Genomic DNA, 21361 nt, shown 5'->3' with positions numbered 1-21361 from the left:
AAAAAAATTCTAGAAGTCATTATCTATGTTTTCAATTAGAATTGAATAGATCAATATCGAAGAGCAGTATTTGGCACTATGGAAGATCTGGGGGAAGAAACCATTCAGTAGAATGTGTCCAGGACAAATTAGTATCACTTCTCTTTCTGTAGTTATAAAATATGCATATAAACTATGTTAATACATCGTTGAAAATATTGACATATAAAGGTACAGCTCACTTTGATCTCTTTATTTCAGAATAATAAATAATAAAAACAAACCTTACAATGAATACATTTTATAATGAATTATACATAAATAGATTACTTAAAGATATTTGTGATTTAGACAATGTTTTCCTTTTTGCCATTTTGCTTGATTACTTTGAGTCCTTATTCAGGGAAAAAAACAAGGCAAATTACTGAAGCTCAAACATTAAAGATGGTTAGTGCAGAATTCAGAATGTATCTTTTCTGTTTTTATGGTAATTGTTTCTGATAAATTACTTAGGAAAAAGTTTCTTTCTCAGTTACCATGCAAGCACAGTTTTTAATAGAAGTCTCTTGTTATGCCAGGAATTTTGTTTTCATTTCTGCTTGATGGTCTCAGTTTTCTCAAGAAGATATACATAGATCAATTAGTAGAGTCCAGAAGAATAGTTGTCCTGTGTGCTATCCTCAGCAGTGAAACAGCATACCATTCTGCTGTCTAGGGATCTAGTCCAAAAAGTTTTTTAAGGAGTGGTGAAAGTAAAAGAAGGACAGAAAATGAGAAAACCAGGGTTGAACCTTGGGTGTATGAGAACGCTATTAGGGAATTAGAATTATAGGTGGTCTGGAAACCTAATATATGTATAGACGTCTAAACTTTTTAACTACATGAAAGACTCAGTAGAAAGCAAATGGAAGTTAGAAGCTGCATGTATACTTGGGATACACTGTCCTTTGTTGGATAGGCCCCACAGCATAACCCTAAGGTAAAAATTCTTTGAAACAGATACTTGTTACATCAGCTTTTAATAAGGAGAATGCATTAAGATAGTGTTTCATTGTATTAAGCTAGCGTTTAATAAGGAGAATGTGTTAAGCTACTGTTTGTAATTTCTACAAAATATGTATGAATATGTCTCTGTTAGTACGAAAAAATGAAACTTAGAGCCAGGATTATTAAATGGTTCAGAATTCCACTTACCATTTGCTGCATACTTTCTGGGAAGCCGCAGGTTGGTAGGAATCACCTTGATGTGTCATTCTTAAAAACTGTGGTTTAAACAAAATCATGCCATATATATTTTTGAATTTTCAGTGATTTTAAGGTTTAAGTTTGCTTATGTGTTAACTTTTTTTTTAATTCATAAAGATCAGTAATAGAATATGAACCCAATCATAGGACTTTAACCTGGACCAGTTCCCAAATTTTTAAGCCGTAGTTTTTTTGCTTTGTTTTGTTTTTGGTTGTTGTTTTTTCAGAGTCAAATTGGCACTATTATGCCATAGAATATTTGGTTAACAGCATATGGGGGTTGTAGTTACTAAACATGAAAGAATATCAGAAGATAGCCAGATGGCATTGTCATTCACATGGCATGCAATATGGGAGACCTGTTAGGTCAGACCGACATTGGAAAATTTATGTAAAAAGACTGGCTAATATACCAATAAATGACTAAGTTCCATTATTAAGTGAACACAGGAGAATATGTTAGTGCTTCTGATAATAAGTCTTATTCTCATAATATTGATAATTTTTATTCTTGGTTTGGAGGCATATTTTCAAGGTGTAATATTCAGAAATTTACTGATTCTTTACATATGTTCATGTATTTTTGAGGCTCAGTTTTACTCTAGCTTTTTTCCTATTTTTAACTTACAAATTTTTCATTTTGAGCAAGAGAAAAATTTATTGAATTTTTCTTTCTTTTTCAATTACATTACTGTACATAATTCTGTTTAGAAAAATTTTTTTTAATGTTTATTCATTTTTGAGAGAGAGAGAGAGAGAGAGAAAGAGAGAGAGAGAAAGTATGAGCAGGGAAGGGGCTGAGAGAGAGGGAGACACAGAATCCAAAGCAGGCTCCAGGCTCTGAGCTGTCAGCACAGAGCCTGATATGGGGCTCAAACTCACGAACCGTGAGATCATGACCTGAGCCAAAGTCTGACACTTAACAGACTGAGCCACCGAGGTGCCCCTACATAATTCTGTTTTATTCTGAAGAGTTATTCATGACATTATGTTTTTTTTAATTAAATTTTTTTAAACGTTTATTTATTTTTGAGACAGGGAGAGACAGAGCATGAACGGGGGAGGGTCAGAGAGAGAGGGAGACACAGAATCTGAAACAGGCTCCAGGCTCTGAGCTGTCAGCACAGAGCCCAATGCGGGGCTCGAACTCACAGACCGTGAGATCATGACCTGAGCCAAAGTCGGATGCTTAACCGACTGAGCCACCCAGGCACCCCTCATGGCATTATGTTTTAAAGGATCAGTCTTCCCAGATATTTCTTTAACAGGTGAAGTATGCTTTCCATTTTACAATTACTTTTTTTTTAAAACAATATCCCTTACTGATTGCTTTTAATTTTAAACTTAATTTTGCCAGAATTAATATGCTAATCAGTTTCCTCAGCAGCAGTTGTACTATTTTTTAAAATTTTAATATTTCTCAGAAGTTAAATATTTAAAGCTTTCCATTTTGTTTATGTAGCAAGTTACTGAATCCCAGTTATGTCAGGTACTTTTAACATTTATTTATTTATTTTGTTTAAATTTTAATTAATTTAATTTATTTTAATTAAATTCAATCAACTTTAGTTCATATACAGTGCAATATTGGTTTCAGGAGTAGAATTCATTGATTTCTCACTCATATACAATACCCAGTGCTCATCACCACAAGTGCCCTCCCTTAATACCTTAATACCTCCCTTAATACCTCCATCCGTGTTGTTGCAAACGGCAAGATTTCATTCTTTTTGGTGGCTGAGTAATATTCCATTGTGTGTGCATGTGTGTGTGTGTACATATATACATACCACATCTTCTTTATCCATTCATCAGTGGGTGGACAGTTGGATTTGCCATTGTTCAACTATTGTTGATAATACTGCTGTAAACATTGGGGTGCATGTAACTCTTTGTATCTGTATTTTTTTCTATTTTTAATTTCTTGAGGAACCTCCATACTGAGTGGCGGCACCAATTTGCATTCCCACCAACAGTGTAAGAGGGTTCCCCTTTCTCCACATCCTCACCAATACCTCTTGTTTCTTGTGTTGTTAATTTTAGCCATTTGGACAGATGTGAGGTGGTTATCCCGTTGTGGTTTTGATTTGTATTTCCCTGATAATGAGTGATGTTGAGCATCTTTTCATGTGTCTTTTAGCCATCTGGATGTCTTCTTTGGAAATGTATCCATGTTTTATGCCCATTTCTTAACAGGGCTGTTTGATTTTGGGGTGTTGAGTTTGATATGTTCTTTACACTAACCCTTTATCAGATATATCATTTGCAAATATCTTCTCCCATTCTGTAGGCTGCCTTTTAGTTTTGTTGATTGTTTCCTTTGCTGTGCAGAAGCTTTTTATCTTGATGAAGTCCCAATTGAGTTCATGTTTGCTTTTGTTTCTCTTCCCTTGTCTAGTAAGATTTTCTCTGGTTGAGGTCAAAGAGTTTGCTACCTGTGTTCTCCTCTAGGATTACGATGGTTTCCTATTTCACACTTAAGTCTTTCATCCATTTTGAGTGTATTTTTGTGTATGGTGTAAGCAGTGGTCTAGTTTCATTCTTTGGCATGTCACCGTCCAGTTTTCTCAACATCATTTGTTGAAGAGACTTTTTTCCATTGGATATTCTTTCCTGCTTTGTCAAAGATTAGTTGACCATATATTTGTGGGTCCATTTCTGAATTTTCTGTTTCATTTCATTGATGTATGTGTCTGTTTTTGTGTCAGTTCCATACTGTTTTGATGACTACAACTTTGTAATATATCTTGAAATCCGGAATTGTGATGCCTCCAGTTTCACTTTCCTTTTTCAGGATTGCTTTGGCTATTTGGAGTCTTTTGTGGTTCTATACAAATTTTAGGCTTGTATGTTTTAGCTCTGTGAAAAATGCTAGTGGTATTTATTTTTATTTTTATTTTTATTTTTTTGTTTAATTTTGAGAGAGAGAAACAGAGCACAAGCAGGAAAGGGACAGAGACAGAGGGAGACACAGAATCTGAAGCAGGCTCCAGGCTATGAGCTGTCAGCACAGAGCCCTATGTGGGGCTCAAACCCACGAACCATAAGATCGTGACCTGAGCCGAAGTCAGACGCTCAACCAACTGAGTCACTGAGGCACCCTGCTGGTGGTATTTTGATAGGGATTGCATTAAATGTGTAGATTCCTTTGGTAGTATGGACATTTTAACAATATTTGTTCTGCCAATCCATGAGCATGGAATGCTTTTCCATTTCTTTGCGTCTTCTTCAGTTTCTTTCATAAGTCTTGTATGGTTTTCAGATACAGATCTTTTACTCTTTGGTTAGGTTTATTCCTAGATATCTTACTGTTTTTGGTGCAGTTGGAAATGGGATCAATTCTTTGATTTCTTTCTCTGCTGCTTTGTTATTGGTATATAGAAGTGCAACAGATTTCTGCTCATTGATTTTATATCCTCGGACCTTGCTAATTCATGTGTTAGTTCTAGGTACTTTTCTAAGCACTAAAAATGGAGCAGTGGAAAAGAAAAAAAAAACCCAGACAAAATACTGGCCTCATGGTTTTGCATTGTGGTTGGAGACACAAACCACTGATAAAAAAGCAAATGGCATGCAGAAGGTTCTAGCAATACCACGAGTGTCTCATGGTGCCTACTGGAACTCCTAGGCAAAGGACTGACAGGCTGGACTGTCTGCTGTTCTCTAGGCATCCAGGAGAGAGTGGTTGGGCCAGCCACAGCTGAACACTATGAATTATCATTAGGAAAGGGCCCATCGAGCTCCTGGGGAACAGAACAGCTCCAGAGGACCCCCAACTGAACTTGTAACAATGGGGCATTTGAAGTCATAAGAGTGACTGCTAGTGGAGAAAAATATCTGGAAACTGGACACCACCTGTGCTGATAGCACTTGGGAGACCTTCTGCTGAGAAGTCAAGATTGTATACAGCTTCTCATTCTGGAGGTTCTGGAGCCATCACTCCCAGCTAGCCCTTGTAGGCAACTTAGAGTGCTCCACTATGTGTCATTCAGTGGACTAATCTATTTGACTTTCTTCAGTCTGTTCCCTGACCCAGAAGTTTAATTAAACATAAGGCTTTTTCGGGGCGCCTGGGTGGCGCAGTTGGTTAAGCGTCCGACTTCAGCCAGGTCACGATCTCGCGGTCCGTGGGTTCAAGCCCCGTGTCAGGCTCTGGGCTGATGGCTCAGAGCCTGGAGCCTGTTTCCGATTCTGTGTCTCCCTCTCTCTCTGCCCCTCCCCCGTTCATGCTCTGTCTCTCTCTGTCCCAAAAAATAAATAAACGTTGAAAAAAAATAAAAAAAAAAACAACATAAGGCTTTTTCATCAGTGACATGAATAAATGGGCCTATTAATATAAAAAATAAGAAGAAAGAAAGAGTTGCTCATCTGTTGACCTCCTTCACCTACTTTCTGAGGTTCAATGTGTTCATTTCTCAACAGTCAGGGTCTGTCATCTACCTCTGGGGTGAACCAAATTGTCTTTTCCCCTGAGTAATAAACCTTCTAAAGACTTAGGAATCACTGTTCTACCATTGCAAGAAACTTTCAGGGGCAGAGGAGGATGGCTGTAGAATCACCCATTACAAATTCAGTGGACACATGTCTACCCATCCAAGCTGTCTTAAGAAGTGTCAGTAATGGTCATAATGAGTGAACCCAACCATCATCATTTTGGTGCACTTTTGCCAGACCCAGAGAAACAGTTGTCAGTCTAGTCAAAGAAGTGTTTTGGGCTTCGGTAGCCCCAGGAGGAGTCATCTCCCCGGGAATGGCTCATCCCATTCTTCCAGATTAATGACTACTGGGGTTTCTCTGCTACTACTTCCCCTCTTATTATATTCCAGCAAATCTCTTCAGTCCATTCTGGGTTTTTGTATCAGCCCATCAGTTATATTTTGTTACTTATTTTTGAGCTTCATGTTTTTTACAGTCAGTGTTCATGTAAACAGATAACATAGTATAAAATAATAGGGTTCTAATGGACCTACTGGCTGAGTCTGGAGAGGCTTTAGAGAGGCATTAGAGAGGAGGGAGCATTTAAGGTCAGGCTTGAAGGACAGAGAAGCAGAGAAAAATTTTTGTCCGTGGTGTCATGAAAGAATAAAAGGGTGTGGTATGTTTAGGCAATGGTGAGAAAGTTTGTGTAGCTAGAAATGTAATAAGAACAGTAAGAGATAGTTTGGGGGAGCAGTGTTGGGTGTCTCAATTATATATAAGGCATTTCCTGATCTATTTTATAGGTTGAGGAACAGCAGGTCATAGGTGGTTCATAATTTTAAAATGTTCATAATTTAAAAATCTCTTGTAACTCCTATTCATTTATATATTTAATGACAGTAATAATATTTATGTCTTTCATTTGCATATCTTCACATCATTTTCTCCATTACCTAATTTCAAACCTCAAATATGAATGACACAGACCTGAAAATATTATAGTACTCTAGTGTATAAAGATGAGGAAACTGAGGTATTGAGAGATTACACAGTTGGATGGCCTTGTTTAGGCAATACCAGATGTTCTGATTTTTAATTCCATATATTTGTTGGATTTTAAGTGTGTGTACATCTATAGTTTTTGGTTATTATTCCCTTTAAATTACTGTTTGTTTGTTTTTTTCCTCCATAGGACTTGGCTTTTACCCTGGAAGAGAGACAACAATTGAATATTCATGGATTGTTGCCACCTTGCTTCATCAGTCAGGATATCCAGGTTCTTAGAGTAATTAAAAATTTTGAGCGTCTGACCTCTGACTTTGACAGGTAACATATTCCTGAAGATGATTTTTATGTTTCTCTTAGGCAGTTGTCTATTTTTTTATTGGATGAGGAAGTTAAAATATTTAGTGATTTGGACAGAGTAGTCAAGTTTGAGAAGAATTTGCCTAGAAATACAATGATGTTTTTAAAAAAAATTACCTTCAGTAGCAGCATTTGAATAATATAAAATTTTCTTTTCTAAACTATATCCTCAGAGAGACCACTTTTCTCTTGTGATCAAATGGTTGCTATAAAGGTGAATTATCAGGAAATGCTATTCTAAAATATATGTATTTTTTATTTTGAGATAGAGTGTGAGCAGGGGAGGGGCAGAGAGAGAGGGGACAGAATATATGAAGCAGGCTGTGAGCTGTCAGCACAGAGCCCGACAGGGGGCTCAAACTTATGAACCGTGAGATCATGACCTGAGCTGAATCGGATGTTTCATTGACTGAGCCACCCAGGCACCCCAGGAAATGCCATTCTAGACAGAGCAAAACAGGTCATAGTGGCTTTTAGTCAGACTTTAAGTTCATTGTAGATAAAAGCATACTTTTTCAACTTCCAAGCTTGGTTCTAACACTACTGCAGATTTGGGTCACTTACTTTTAGAATTCAGTTTCTGTGTCTGCACAAAGGTGAAAGTAATGTTTTCCCTACCTTTGGAATTAGAGAGCCCTTGGTTGGAATTCTGGCTGTATTTCATGAGCAGTGGGGCCTTGAGCAAATTGCTGCAGCCACTGCCATGACCACTGTACATGCCTGGCCCTGTGCTTTTGACCTGGCCCTTTCTTAATAAGGTGCTGAAACCCTCCAAACCTCAGGTTTTTCATTTGTGGATTAAAAGAAGTGACAGTTCTCTGAAAATATTGCTGCAAAGGTTAGAAGAGGTAGCAGACCAGTACCTAGTAAGTATTTGTATTAGGGTTCTCCAGAGAAAAAGTACTAACATATATACAACATACATAACCTGCTGGTTCTATATAGATTGATTGATTGATTGATTGATTGATTGATTTTAAGGAATTGGCTCACATGATTATGGAGCCGAGGTAAGTCCTAAATCCGTAGGCTGACTGGCAGGCTGGAAACCAAGGGGAGAGTTGCAGTTCGAATCCAAAGGCAGTCTTTGGCAGGATTCCTTTCTGCCGTGGGGTTGAAGAGATTAATAATAATAATAATGAAGTAGCAGTCCAATTTCCCTTTGGTAGTCAGGATCAATCACCCCATCCCAACCCACCCCAAAAGAAAAGTAATTCTTTTCTTTGCTTGTTGATTCAGAGGCATATGGTGCCCAGAGTGGCTAGCAGTGGTTTTAACTTCCAGTTCAGTGAAATCATTGTCTCCTGGTAGAAACATTCCTCCCTTTGGAACTAAGACTTCTAGGCCGGCAGAGCATAAGTTCACAGGGACAGGAAGCAGAAATTTTGTTAGTCACCGGAATGGGGGGGGGGGGTCATAGTGGTGCCACTTTTATTTCCATCCTTTGGTTCGTTGACCTGTGAATCCTGGCTATAGGAGAAATAGCACCATATATTGGACACTGATTCAGAGTATAGCTAGCATTCTGGAGAACCTTGCCCCAGCTTTGCAAGGTGTTGCCACCTACCTCATACTGTAACTGAGTCACCAGAAGGCCATTCTACCATTCTGTCAAGCCAGCTGCTTCAGGATGGTGGGAAACATGGTAAGACTAGTGAATTCCAAGAACATGGGCCCATTGCCACATTTCATTTGCTCTGATTTGAAGTAAGTTCCTTGATTAAAAGAAATATTGTGTGGAATACCATAGTGGTATTTAAAGCATTCTATAAATCTGTGGATTGTAGGTTAGCCAGAGGTATTCTGTGCAGAGAAGGCAAATTTGTATCCATAGTAAGTGCCTATTCCAGTTAAAAAAAAAAAAAAAATAAAGCACCACCCCTCCATGATGGAAGCAGTCCAGTGTAATCAGCTTGTTGCCATGTAGCTTGCTGGTCATCCCTTGGAACGGTGCCATATCAGGTGCCCAGCATTGGTCTCTTCTACTGGCGCATGGGGTACTCAGCAGTGTCTGTAGTTAGATTGGTCTGGTGAGTGGAAGTTCATGTTGCTGAGCCCATGGATAACCTCTATCGCTGCCATGGCTACTTTTCATGAGTCCATGAGCTTCCCAGGGGCAGCTGAGGAAGGAAGCTGATCCATTTGCCTAATGTGTATGTTTGCTGTTTCTTGAACTCCTTTACAATCTCTTTCATTTGTTCTGTTAGTCTTTCCTTCAGACTCAAATGTTTTTACTTTACATTCTTTTCCTGGGCCATTTACCTCTACCGTGTAAGAGCTAGTCACGTTCATGTTTTTACCATAGACTGTTCCTCAAGTATTTATTGAACATCGGCTCAGTGTCAGGTGCTCTTTCAGACATTAGGATTATAGACAATGATCTCTGCCCTCATAGAACTTAGGTAAATTATTTTTAAAAATTATTAAATACTAAATAGTAAAATAATAAATTAGTATGCTAGAAATTGACAGGTGCTAATGGAAAAAAATAGGATAAGAGGGGCTGAGAATATTGAGGGATGGTATGGTTAGTTTGCATTATTATATTGTCATATTGATCAGGATAGACTTCATTGAGAAGATGACTTATGAGTGAATAATCAAAGGCAGTGAGGTGATTAGCCATGAGGAAATCTGGGAAACAGTGTTCTTCACCTGGTATGTTCCAGGATCAGCAGGGAGACTTATGTCTGGATCAGAATGAGCTTGGGGAATATGGTAGATTGGGAGGGGAAGTTAGCAAGGTAATGGAGGACAGTTTCTGAATGGCTTTGAAGGCCACTACAGGACTTTGGTGTTATTCTGAGTGAAATGGGGAGCCATTCAAGGTTTTAAGTAGATCAACAAGACCTGATCTATTTTTCAAGAAGATTGTCTGCAACGTTGTGAATAGAATGTAGACTGGAAGAATATTTAGGAGACTATTACAATAATAATAATTATTAATACAAGAGATTAGACCCAGGATGGTAGCAATGAAGGTGTGTAGATTTTGGGAATATATTAAGGGTAAAGCCAACTTAATTTCCTAATATATCAGAGATGAGTGTTAGCTTTCAGAGAAGAGGAGGAAGCAGCAACGAAACAGGAAAGGAATAACCAGTAAGACAGGAAGAAAACCAAGAACAGTATGATGGCCCAGAAGTCAAGTAAAAAGAGTATATTGAGCTCTAAGGAAAGACACCTGTGTCAAATATTTTGACGGGTAAAATAAAATGAAGTCTGAGAATTGATCACTGATTCAGCAGTGATGATTTCCACATAACTAAATCAGTTTTAGCTTGTCCGAAAGTCATCATCTTCAAATGTTACAGGGGTTGGTGTAACCCATCTGTTTGCCAAACATTAGAATCCTTGTATCTCTGGCTCCAAATTTTGTGCATTTTCAAGTCTTCTGGTGAATGAAAATGAACCTAAAAAGTATGGTAAGACTGTTAAGTGCAATTTTGCAAGACTATTTTAAGTTGTACTCAGCGGTTTGGGTGTTATTCTATGAATTCTCGAAGGTTACAGGTAACATAATAAGGTTGGTGTTTAGAAAGGTAACTCTGGGTTAGAAATACCTCTAGAAAGAAAAAGGACATTTCATAAAATGATAAGAAAAGTCTCTTGAACTTGCCTACCTTAGTAATTTTTAGAGTCACTCCTTATTCCTTATTGTCTACTTTTCATTTCCCTTGGTTATTCAGTACTACCAGTTAAAAGATGAAGTCTATTTACTTAATATTTAAATTCTATCTATAGTGGCATTTTCATTTTAAAATAGGGATAAAATCTTTCCAGGTATTAAATAAACCTGCTGTTTCAGCAATGATTTTAATGTTTGAATAAACCTCACTCAGGTTCATGGTTCTTCATTCTTTGAGGTGTTTAAGAATATTTCTAAAGTCCTTTTTGATCAGATGTTTTCTTTATGACCTAAAAAGTACTTAATACTTTGTTGAAAAATGGTTAAAAATCTAAGCAGCTATTTCATGATTTGTTGGAATATAGATCTCATTATGTCCAATTTCCACAGGTATCTTCTCTTAATGGATCTTCAAGATAGAAATGAAAAACTCTTTTACAGAGTGCTAATGTCTGACATTGAGAAATTCATGCCTATTGTCTATACCCCCACTGTGGGTCTGGCTTGCCAGCAATATAGTTTAGCATTTCGGAAGCCAAGGTATGTAAACTTTCATTTTAAAAACACTTGAGTCTTTATTTTTTTGTAAAGTTTTTATAATAATTAAGAAATTATTGAATGGAAGTTAATTTTGGAAAAATTGAAATCAAATTTCATTTAAAAGAACTTCAGATATAAATATGTGTAAACATTAAAAAATATAGTATTATTTTTCTAGATTTAAGATCATGGGAAAGCATTATAAGCCAATTTAGGTTTCCTTTTATAGACAATAAATGAACTTGTTTTTTATTTGGGAAGAAAGTAATTGACCATAATTAAGCTTGACTTTGAAATGTTAATTAACACTATTTTCTATACATATTAGAAGTTAAAACAAGGATTCCAAATTTTTCTGAAAATGAATACATTTTCTAAATTAAGAGTTAGCATTAAAGTAGCTCTTTAAAAAAAATAAAGTAGCTCTTTTGTTGATTTTCCTTAAGTGAAATATTAGTCACCTTTAAAGTTGTGTAAAATATAGAATATAATTTTTCTAAATCCAGAGCTTTATTTTATTAATTATATTACTTTAAATACTTTGAAGCAGGATGCATTTGAAATAAATAATAAATAATACTTTTAACAGCAGCAAATTCAAAAGCTCAAGTTGAATATATTTATGCTTCAGAACTTATAGTTCTGAATTTAAAGATAAAAAATGTTTGTAAGTTTATACCACGAGTAAAAAAGCTTATTAAAAGAACTGCCAATGGGGCGCCTGGGTGGCTCAGTTGGTTAAGCGTCCGACTTCAGCTCAGGTCACGATCTCGCGGTCCGTGAGTTCGAGCCCCGTGTCAGGCTCTGGGCTGATGGCTCAGAGCCTGGAGCCTGCTTCCGATTCTGTGTCCCCCTCTCTCTCTGCCCCTCCCCCGTTCATGCTCTGTCTCTCTCTGTCTCAAAAATAAATAAAAAACGTTAAAAAAAAAATTAAAAAAAAAAAAAAAAAAGAACTGCCATTGAAAGGAGCGTTCCAAAGGTAATATCTGAAACTTAGATTGAATATGTGGATTTCCCATAGATAATATTGGTAATATTTAACACACTTGTGTCATGTTATTCTTTGTATAAAGAAAAGAATTGACCCCATCATCCCTTGTATAAAGAAAATAATTAGATAAATATCTGTAGATGGTCTGTTAAGTTACATTAATAGCATATATCTATATTGCATTTATAAAACAGCTGTATTAACAGTGGATACATATTTTATTAATAGAGCAAGAGTTAGAATTTAGCTGGTAATTGTATTGTGAAGAATAATTTTGGGGGGTATAGAAGTATATTTATTTTTTAATCATACAAACAATATATCTTCATTATTGAAAAAATGAGAAAATACAAATATGCAGAAGGGAGAAATGCTTTGGAAATACCTAATGTCATTATACCAGAAAACCTTTAAATTCACAAAATATATACTGTTTTCCTTACACAAAGATCATACTATATAAGCTCTTCCTTATCTGTCTTCTCTCAGTGACATGAACATCTCTCCATGTCTATAAAGTGTGTTTCTAAAAATAGTCTTCATAAAAGCATAAGTGTGTAACACTCGGCTGTTTTAAAATGTAATTTAAGCATATTTTTTGAAATTGTAACTGTTCGGGATATACTGAGAAATGCTAAGTATAAGAGATGTAGAGGAGCATAACTCAAAGGATTTGGGTTGAAGTTGACATAGAAGTCCCAATAGCAACAATTACTTTTTGTGCATTTAGTATACATTAGATGATTTTCTAAGGGCTGAGCATACATTGGTACACCTATAAGTCTAAGAGCAGAAAAGATAGGGAGATAAAAAATAAGTGAACTGTCTAGGATGTTGGAAGGTAATAAATATTAGACAAACTAGGGCAGGAAAAGGGCATTTGGAGCGTCCATCGCTCAGTGGGGGGGGTAGTTGCACCTTTAAATAAAGTGGACAGTGTAGGGCCTCATTGGAAAATGATACCATAGTAGTGAGGGGGGCAGTCATGTAGATATAAAAGGAAACATGTGCCAGGCCCTAAGTGGGAACATGCCTGGGGACAAGGAGTAGCATAGAGGCCAGTGCGCTGGTGATGTGAGAGAGAGGAGAGTGGTAGGTGAAGTCACTGGTATAACATAAATGAGAGAGCACAGAACCTGTAGTTTCTTGGAGGCTAAAGAACATTAGCTTTTACTAGTAGTCGAATAGATAGAAGAACCAGATGGCCTGGGTAGCAGGCTATTGTAAACCCAGTGAGAGAGGATGGTGTCCAGATTAGGCCAGCATTACAGTCAGGGGTGATGGAATTATTCTGCATAGATCAAGAAAGTCATGAGGGTTTCCTGTTGGATTGGAGGCTTCCTAGAGCAGTGGTTAGAAGTGGGCTCTGGAGTAGATTGCCTATATTTTCGTACTTGGTTTTGCTACTTGTTTTAGTCTTGAATACATTATTTATCCTTTGTGTGTCTTAGTTTCCACCTCTGTGACATGGGGATTAAGCTGCAGCCCACCATCCTTTATCTACATTTAAAAAAATTAAATTTGGGATAAAACCTGATGTGTCTGAACCCGTTTGGTGGGAAGTAGAACTGAATTTATATAAGGGTATTTATAGTATTTATCTGACTTAGTGTTATCTGTTTTTCTTTAGAAGTATTAATATATTGATTAGGGTGCTTGCCAGAAATAAATAAATTGATAGATTGAAGGAAGGGGAAGAGGAAGAGATGGGGCAGGAGGTAGCAGAGCATTTGTAACAAAATGCTCACAAATGTTGAATCTTGGTGGAGATATTCATCTTATTATTCTTCCAACTTACGTACAGTATTTGAAATTTAGGTAAAGGAATGCTTTACTAACAGAGAAAGTAAAGTTCCTAAAACTATTTATATATGATATTTATATATGATCTATATATTTATATAAATAAATATATGTATAATCATATTTATATATGGTTGCTTTATGGCAGTTTCCTTTCATGTTAATTTTAATGTGTAGATCTTGCTAAACTTTTGATGATTTTGAAGTTCTTTAATGGAATCATTCTTCTGGCTTCTCTTAGGACTGTAAAGAAAGGAACCTGTTTGAAAATGTGTTATGTGGGATATATTTAGACATTGTATTTAATTGGACAGGAAACTGTTATTGTGTTTGAATAATAATGGATCTTTCAGGCCTCATTTAGCATATAGATTATTTTTTAAAGCCAAAATTGACAAATGTCTATTTAATCTTTCTTACTGCAACAGCAAGTATTGTAAGACATTCAGAAAATGAACAGGAGGATTCCTCTTGTTATATTTACTTTGTATAATTGGGGGTAGCAATTAGGAACATAATAAGTGAAAGTTAAGAGATAATAGTATAAGTACTGAGCTTAATACAATTGCAAACAGGTATATCTTTGATCTCATACTTTCTAATATATCTTAACGATATTGATGCAGGCTGGCTGGGTCCAAGGACCCAGAGGGAGGTCCCGTAGGACCAGCCAGGAGGGTTCTTGGCTTCCTGCAGGATAAAAATCAAACTTTCCAAGAGGAAGTAAAAGCAGAGTTTTTTAAGGTATGGAGAGTGTGTAGATATGGACAGAGTGTTTGGGAGACTGAGAAAGGAAGGAAGAGTGAACCTCGTCTTTGCTTGGGGCCTGGAGTTTTTATTGAGGATGGTGGTCTGGTGCCCAGATCTTGTCAGTAATCCAAGAATGAAGAGTATTTAGGTATTCTCCATAAGTCACTTGTGCCCTGCAGCCAGGGGTCTTGAGTCAGTGGTCTTGGAAAACATTCGTGATGACCCTGCCCGGTCACTCCTTCAGTGTTATCTATTGTGCTCAAAGTCTCCAAAGAAATCATTAAATCCTTGACCTTTGCAAGGAAGACATACATTATGTGTTCTATGAGGTGTGTGTAGGGGGGTGGGGCATAGGTCCCAGCAAGAGTAGAAGCAGAAAAAAAGAGAAAAAAGTCAAGAGTGAATAAAGCAGTTTTTCATGGGCCCTTAGAGTTTCCCTGTCTCAATATGATACTTTTCTATGACTAGATATTTTTCATTTTAAATATGGCATTAAAATCTGGCTAGGTATCCAAAAATAAGTTCTTATATGAATAATTCTGCCAACATATTTTTTCCTAAGGTATGATGCTGGATTATCCATTTATTGGTCTTCTGTGGAATTTCTTTTTTCTTTGGCATAGATACTTTGGGTTTTTCAAAATGTTGTGGATAATGATTTTTAAAAATGTCGAGTTTGTTTGGATTATCTTGTTCCCATGTACCCATAACATTTTAATTCTTGCAGAATTTTCAGTATTTGGTATTGCAATATGCTTATGTCAGCATATACAATTGTGGCTAATTTGTAGATAGAGGTGATTTTTGGAGCTAGACATGATTCTTTTTGTATTTTTGCAGAATGCTGAGCCTACTGTGTTACTTGAATTACTTGTATTCTGTAAAACTTTTTTTTAAAAGAAAAATTTAATGCAAATTGATAATGCAGGTATACATAAAGAATCGCTAAAGCGATTTGGATTTCTTTGGAAATATTTTTACCTGTTTTATTTTACACTGCATTTTCCAAGAATCCTCTCTTTCTCTTCTGAGCTCTTATTAGCTACATATCATTTTACCATGCCTTTGGCAATTAATCATGTTCCTTCTTTTGATATTTCTAATGTTCTATCAAAGTACTCTTGGTCTGTTTTTATTTTACTTTTTAATTTATTTTTTATTGACATATAATTGACATAACATTATATTAATTTCAGGTGCACAACATAATGATTTGATATTTGTGTATTGTGAAATGATCACCACAATAGTTTTAGTTAAAATCCATCACCATACATGGTTATAAAAAATTTTTTTTTCTTGTGATGAGAACTTTTTTTTTTTTAACATTTATTCATTTTTGAGACAGAGAGAGACAGAGCATGAATGGGGGAGGGTCAGAGAGAGGGAGACACAGAATCTGAAACAGGCTCCAGGCTCTGAGCTGTCAGCACAGAGGCCGACGTGGGGCTCGAACTCACAGACCACGAGATCATGACCTGAGCCAAAGTCGGCCGCTTAACCGACTGAGCCACCCAGGCACCCCTGATGAGAACTTGTAAGATCTATTCTCTTAGTAGCTTTCAAATGTGCATTTTTATTATATGCAGTATTATTAACTGTAGTCACCATGCTGTACATTACATCCCGTGACTTATTTATTTTATAACTAGAAATTTGTACCTTTTCAACCTTTTTACCCACTTCACCTACTTCCTGTCCCCCATGTTTGGCAATCACAATCTGCTCGATCTGTGAGCTCAGCTTTTTTTTCTCTTCTTGGTCTTTCTTGTTGGTTTTTTACTATTTATTTATTCCCAACTAGATTGTAAGCATCTAGAGAGAAGGGATCATATTGTATAAATTATTCCTCTATTTCCCACGCTTTTAAGCTTAGTGCCTGGGTAGTGCTGAATATGTTATTTGGTACCTCCAGAAATAGCAACTTAATATTACTCGATTCATTCATTCTCATAACAAAGCATAAAATACTGGTATGTTCTTTATTTCTCCTACTCTTTAAACATATTATTCTAACAGGTAAATTTTCATAAAGAATTGATTTGAAAGAAATTGGACTTACTCTGAGCAATCAGGCTATGAGGAAGTAAAATTTTGTTTACATACAGACAATACAACTGTAAACTTCTATAATCTTCCTTTCAGCTCCTCATTTTTATCTAGTAGATCACTGATACGATTTTGGTAAAAAGGATGAGCTAACAAAAAGGTTTGATGATGGTTTTTTGTTTTGTTTTGTTTTTTAAAAAGGCATTTCCAAAGTTTGATCTGACTAGTACCGTTGCTTGGTTTGCCAGAAATTATGGTGAAAAAAGCATTCAGTGCTCAAATTAATTGAAGAAAACCTGAATTGGCTGAAATTAAACAGGATTCTTTACTGTAAGATTTTTTGGAGTGATACCTATTTTGCAAGTTTTGGAGGGTGGTGTTAGATTTAACATAGTTAATATACCTTGCATAATTCTTGGCACAAAGTAGTGTCCCCAGGTAGTGGTTGTTAACAACTGATATTATTATAACTCCCAGGATGATGATGATGATGATGATTTTGATGATGATGATTTTTTTTAACGTTTATTTATTTTTGAGAAACAAAGAGTATGAGCAGGGAAGGGGCAGAGAGAGAGGAAACACAGAATCTGAAGCAGGCTCCAGGCTCTGAGCTGTCAGCACAGAGCCCGATGCAAGGCTCAAACTCACGAACTGTGAGATCATGACCTGAGTCAAAGTTGGATACTTAATCAACTGAGCCACTCAGGTGCCCCGTAACTCCCAGGTTTCTTGATAACTCAGTGGATGGTGGTATCATTCACCAAGTTTCAGAGTAATGGAATATGTTTGTAAGGGAGATAGTTCTTTTCAGGACATGGTGAATTTAAATGTCTGTGGGACTTCCAAGTAGGGAAGTCTAGTTGGCAATTAAATGTATGGACTTGGAACTTAGTAGATAATATAGTTAAAGCTCCTTGTATTTTAACTCCCACATTATGTATGCTACATAGATGGTACCTGTTTTGATTTTGACAATGGCAAAGGTTATCAACAAGACTAATTGTCAGAGAGTCAGTCAATAAGATGTTCTATTTTTTTTACTTTATTTTTTCCCCAGAATATTCTTAGAGAAATGCACGAAAGGAAATATTAAGATGAACCAAAACAAAATACTAAAATAGTTTTTCAACACTTATAGTTTGTTTGTATATATATTTCCTTCACAATTCCAAAAAGGACTTGGAGTGTTTGTTATTTAAAATACGAGGACTAAGCTTTTATTACCTCAAGTGCAATTTTATATGAAGACAAATACCTAGTAATATAGAAACAGTTAAAACCATGACCATAATTAGACCGTGATTAGAAATGGAGATTGTTTACTCATATGGAAACATAGTTTTTGCAGATGTGCCGGAAGTTCAGCAAGTGTTGTAGTCTTATAGGGTGAGAGTCTTGGTTTTGATGGGAATCAATGTAAAAACAAACCTTCCCAGAGCTAATACTGCTTTAACCCAATAATGTTCTTATTCTGTAGTGCAGATTATAACTATAATAACTATCATTGAACAATTTAGAATGGACGCTTTCATATTCTTTTTAATTTTCTCATGTTAGATCTACCTGCTTTTAAAACATTTTTTTAAAATTCTTGTTTATTTTTGAGAGAGAGAGAGAGAGAGTGCGAGACAGAGTGTGAGCCGGGGAGAGGCAGAGAGAGAGGGAGACCGAGAATCTGAGGCAGGCTCTAGGCTCCGTGCTGTCAGCACAGAGCCTGACACGGGGCTTGAATTCACAAAATGTGAGATCATGACCTGAGCCGAATGAAGGCAGGCGCTTAGCCAAGTGAGCCACCCAGGTGCCCCTACCTGGTTTTCTTTTTTTCTTTTTTTTTTTTTTAATTTTTTTTCAACGTTTTTATTTATTTTTGGGACAGAGAGAGACAGAGCATGAACGGGGGAGGGGCAGAGAGAGAGGGAGACACAGAATTGGAAACAGGCTCCAGGCTCGGAGCCATCAGCCCAGAGCCTGACACGGGGCTCGAACTCCCGGACCGCGAGATCGTGACCTGGCTGAAGTCGGACGCCTAACTGACTGCGCCACCCAGGCGCCCCAAGACCAGGGCTATTCTTGATTGGATTTGACTTTCTTCAGTTAAGCGACTTCAGAATCTTTAAAAAAATGTAGGCAACTTTTGAGAATCAGGGAATATTTTTGCCTTTAAACTCTGGTTTAATTTGTAATTTTTATCTTTTACTGTATTAGGATTTTCTGTATCTCTAGAGACTCAAATAGTTGATGTTTTTTTTTTAATTTTTTTTATTTTTTAATTTTTTTTATTTTTGGGACAGAGAGAGACAGAGCATGAACGGGGGAGGGGCAGAGAGAGAGGGAGACACAGAATCGGAAACAGGCTCCAGGCTCCGAGCCATCAGCCCAGAGCCTGACGCGGGGCTCGAACTCACCGACCGCGAGATCGTGACCTGGCTGAAGTCGGACGCTTAACCGACTGCACCACCCAGGCGCCCCTCAAATAGTTGATGTTTAAGAGAGTAACTCATTTTTTAATGTTTCTACAAATCATTTTAATGTTTGATGTTAATAAACTTTTCCACCATTTACCTACAATAATAAACCTTTGATTTTGATTTATACTTATTTCAGAATATTCTTTTGTTAATTGATCTCCTTTCCCTTGAAATAGGCCTAATATTTGCATCTATTCCACTTTAAAGTATGAGAAAAAGCACTGTATATTGGAATTTTTTTTTCAAAGATTTGAAACAAGTTAGATGGAATGTCTGGACTAGTTCAAATCTCTTACCTGTTAATTCAGCTGATTTTTTAGAGATACTTATTTGCAAAATTGATTTTCATTTATTATGGAGATGTAGGTAATGATTTCTTGAACTAGTAATTCCAATTAACTTTTGTTTCTGAGCAGACTAAATGCGATATTTAAGAAAATGTGTATGTGACTTGTGCTAAACAGGAGTTGAGGTAGAGAATCCTATATCTTAAGTGCTGGAAATTCAGTGTGTGCCCAGAGGTGGTTTAAGATTCCAGACTTTCTTTTTTCCTAAGTATTGCCATAATTAGGAAAAATTTAGAGAATGGAAAAAATGTAGGCATGATTCAACATTAATTCTTCCTATCAAGATCTAAGGATTGTCTAAGTGTATGCAAAGACATATAAATCTCTTCAGCAAGGCAGTGAAACTTATCTTTTACTGTAAAAGACCCTTAAAAGTGTAAAGTAACAGTTCATCAAGTCTCCATATTCATGTAGAGATTTTAAATGTGGAAAACTTGAATGGAAATGTAAGTTTAGGATCCAAAAATAACTCTGCTACAATCCCTGTGGTACATCCAGGTGTTTTGATTTAAATTTATACACAGCATACAGAGAATTAAGAAAATTGCCAAGTTTTATCTCCAGCAGTATTTATGAAAACATATTAATTAGGGCATCATTATGTATTTTTAAGAAGGGTTATAAATCAGTGTTGTTATTACTAAGAATAAAGTTTTTTTTTCAAATGGGAGGCAATAGTTCTTTATATAACATCATGTCAAGAATATTGCATTTAGTTTGGATGCCATTCTTTTCAGGGTCGTTGGCAAACAGACACGAGTAACCAAAGCAATAAGAGTTATAACTTGTCATATTAGAAAGGGTTGGTGAAAATAGAAATATTTAAACTAAAAGAGGAAACTTGAAAGGGATATAGCTAACTCTTCAATTATTTGAAATATTTTCACGTGGAAAAAAAGTATAAACTCGCATGGTCTAGCCCCCAAGTGTAGAGCTAAAATCAGAGGATGGACATTTTATTACAGGGATATAGATTTAATTTCAATGTAAAGGAAGATTTTTCTAATAATTGAACTATCTGTCATTAGAATAAACTTCCTTACTCTCCATCATTGGAAATACTTACATGGTTTGGATAATCTGTTGGTGATATATTATAAATCAGATTTTTGCATTGAGTGTGATTATAAAGTAGTTGAATTCTAAGGTCACTTTTAACTAGAAAATTCAGTGAACTTTTAAAAGAGCAGCCTACAAATGAATAATTCCTAGGTGCTTGGAACATCTCACAACTAACTCACACATCATTTCAAAAAACCCTTTCTAATTCAGAAAGTTTTTTAGTGACCACTTTAATCATAATTTTAGGAATTATTTAAAATAGTATGTTTTGAAGCAAGGATTTTAAACAGATTTACAGTGATTTGATGACACATCTCATCAAAATTCCTACTCCTTCACCCAAACACACAAACACATGTCAGTTTACACAGCTGTATCCTGGCTACAATGTTTTGATTTCAAAATTTCTCCAGTTTTAATGGATAAAAAGTTTAATGTTGACATTTTCTTACTTGAAGTAATTACATCTTCTGATCTAATCTTTTCTGTAGTTTTTTTTTTTTTTTTTCAGACTATTTGTTTTTTTGTATATGCTTTCAAAGTCTTGGATATATATATTTAAACTTAGTTATAGTTTAGCTAGTAGAGGCATTATTAGGAAGAATTTTCTTTAAGGCGATGTTTCTACCTCCCCTACTGGCCCCCTCTGCCCAAATCAGTAATTGAGGAGAATCGCCAGGTTAGAATTTGCCCTTTCCAAAATTTCCTACAT

General features: G+C 36.1%; 1 protein-coding gene across 1 annotated transcript in view; it reads left to right on the top strand.

Annotated features, from left to right (window-relative positions):
- Positions 1-21361, top strand: part of ME1 (malic enzyme 1) — a 189572-nt gene that overhangs the window by 21522 nt on the left and 146689 nt on the right. Inside the window, exons 2-3 of the mRNA XM_043593012.1 lie at positions 6836-6969; positions 11027-11176. Coding sequence (XP_043448947.1) covers positions 6836-6969; positions 11027-11176 — 284 coding nt within the window. The remainder of the gene's footprint in view (positions 1-6835; positions 6970-11026; positions 11177-21361) is intronic.

This window comes from Prionailurus bengalensis, chromosome B2, assembly GCF_016509475.1.
Source record: "Prionailurus bengalensis isolate Pbe53 chromosome B2, Fcat_Pben_1.1_paternal_pri, whole genome shotgun sequence".
Taxonomy (NCBI): domain Eukaryota; kingdom Metazoa; phylum Chordata; class Mammalia; order Carnivora; family Felidae; genus Prionailurus; species Prionailurus bengalensis.
The sequence above is the reverse complement of the archived record's forward strand: the minus strand, read 5'-3'. Positions and strand labels throughout refer to the sequence as shown.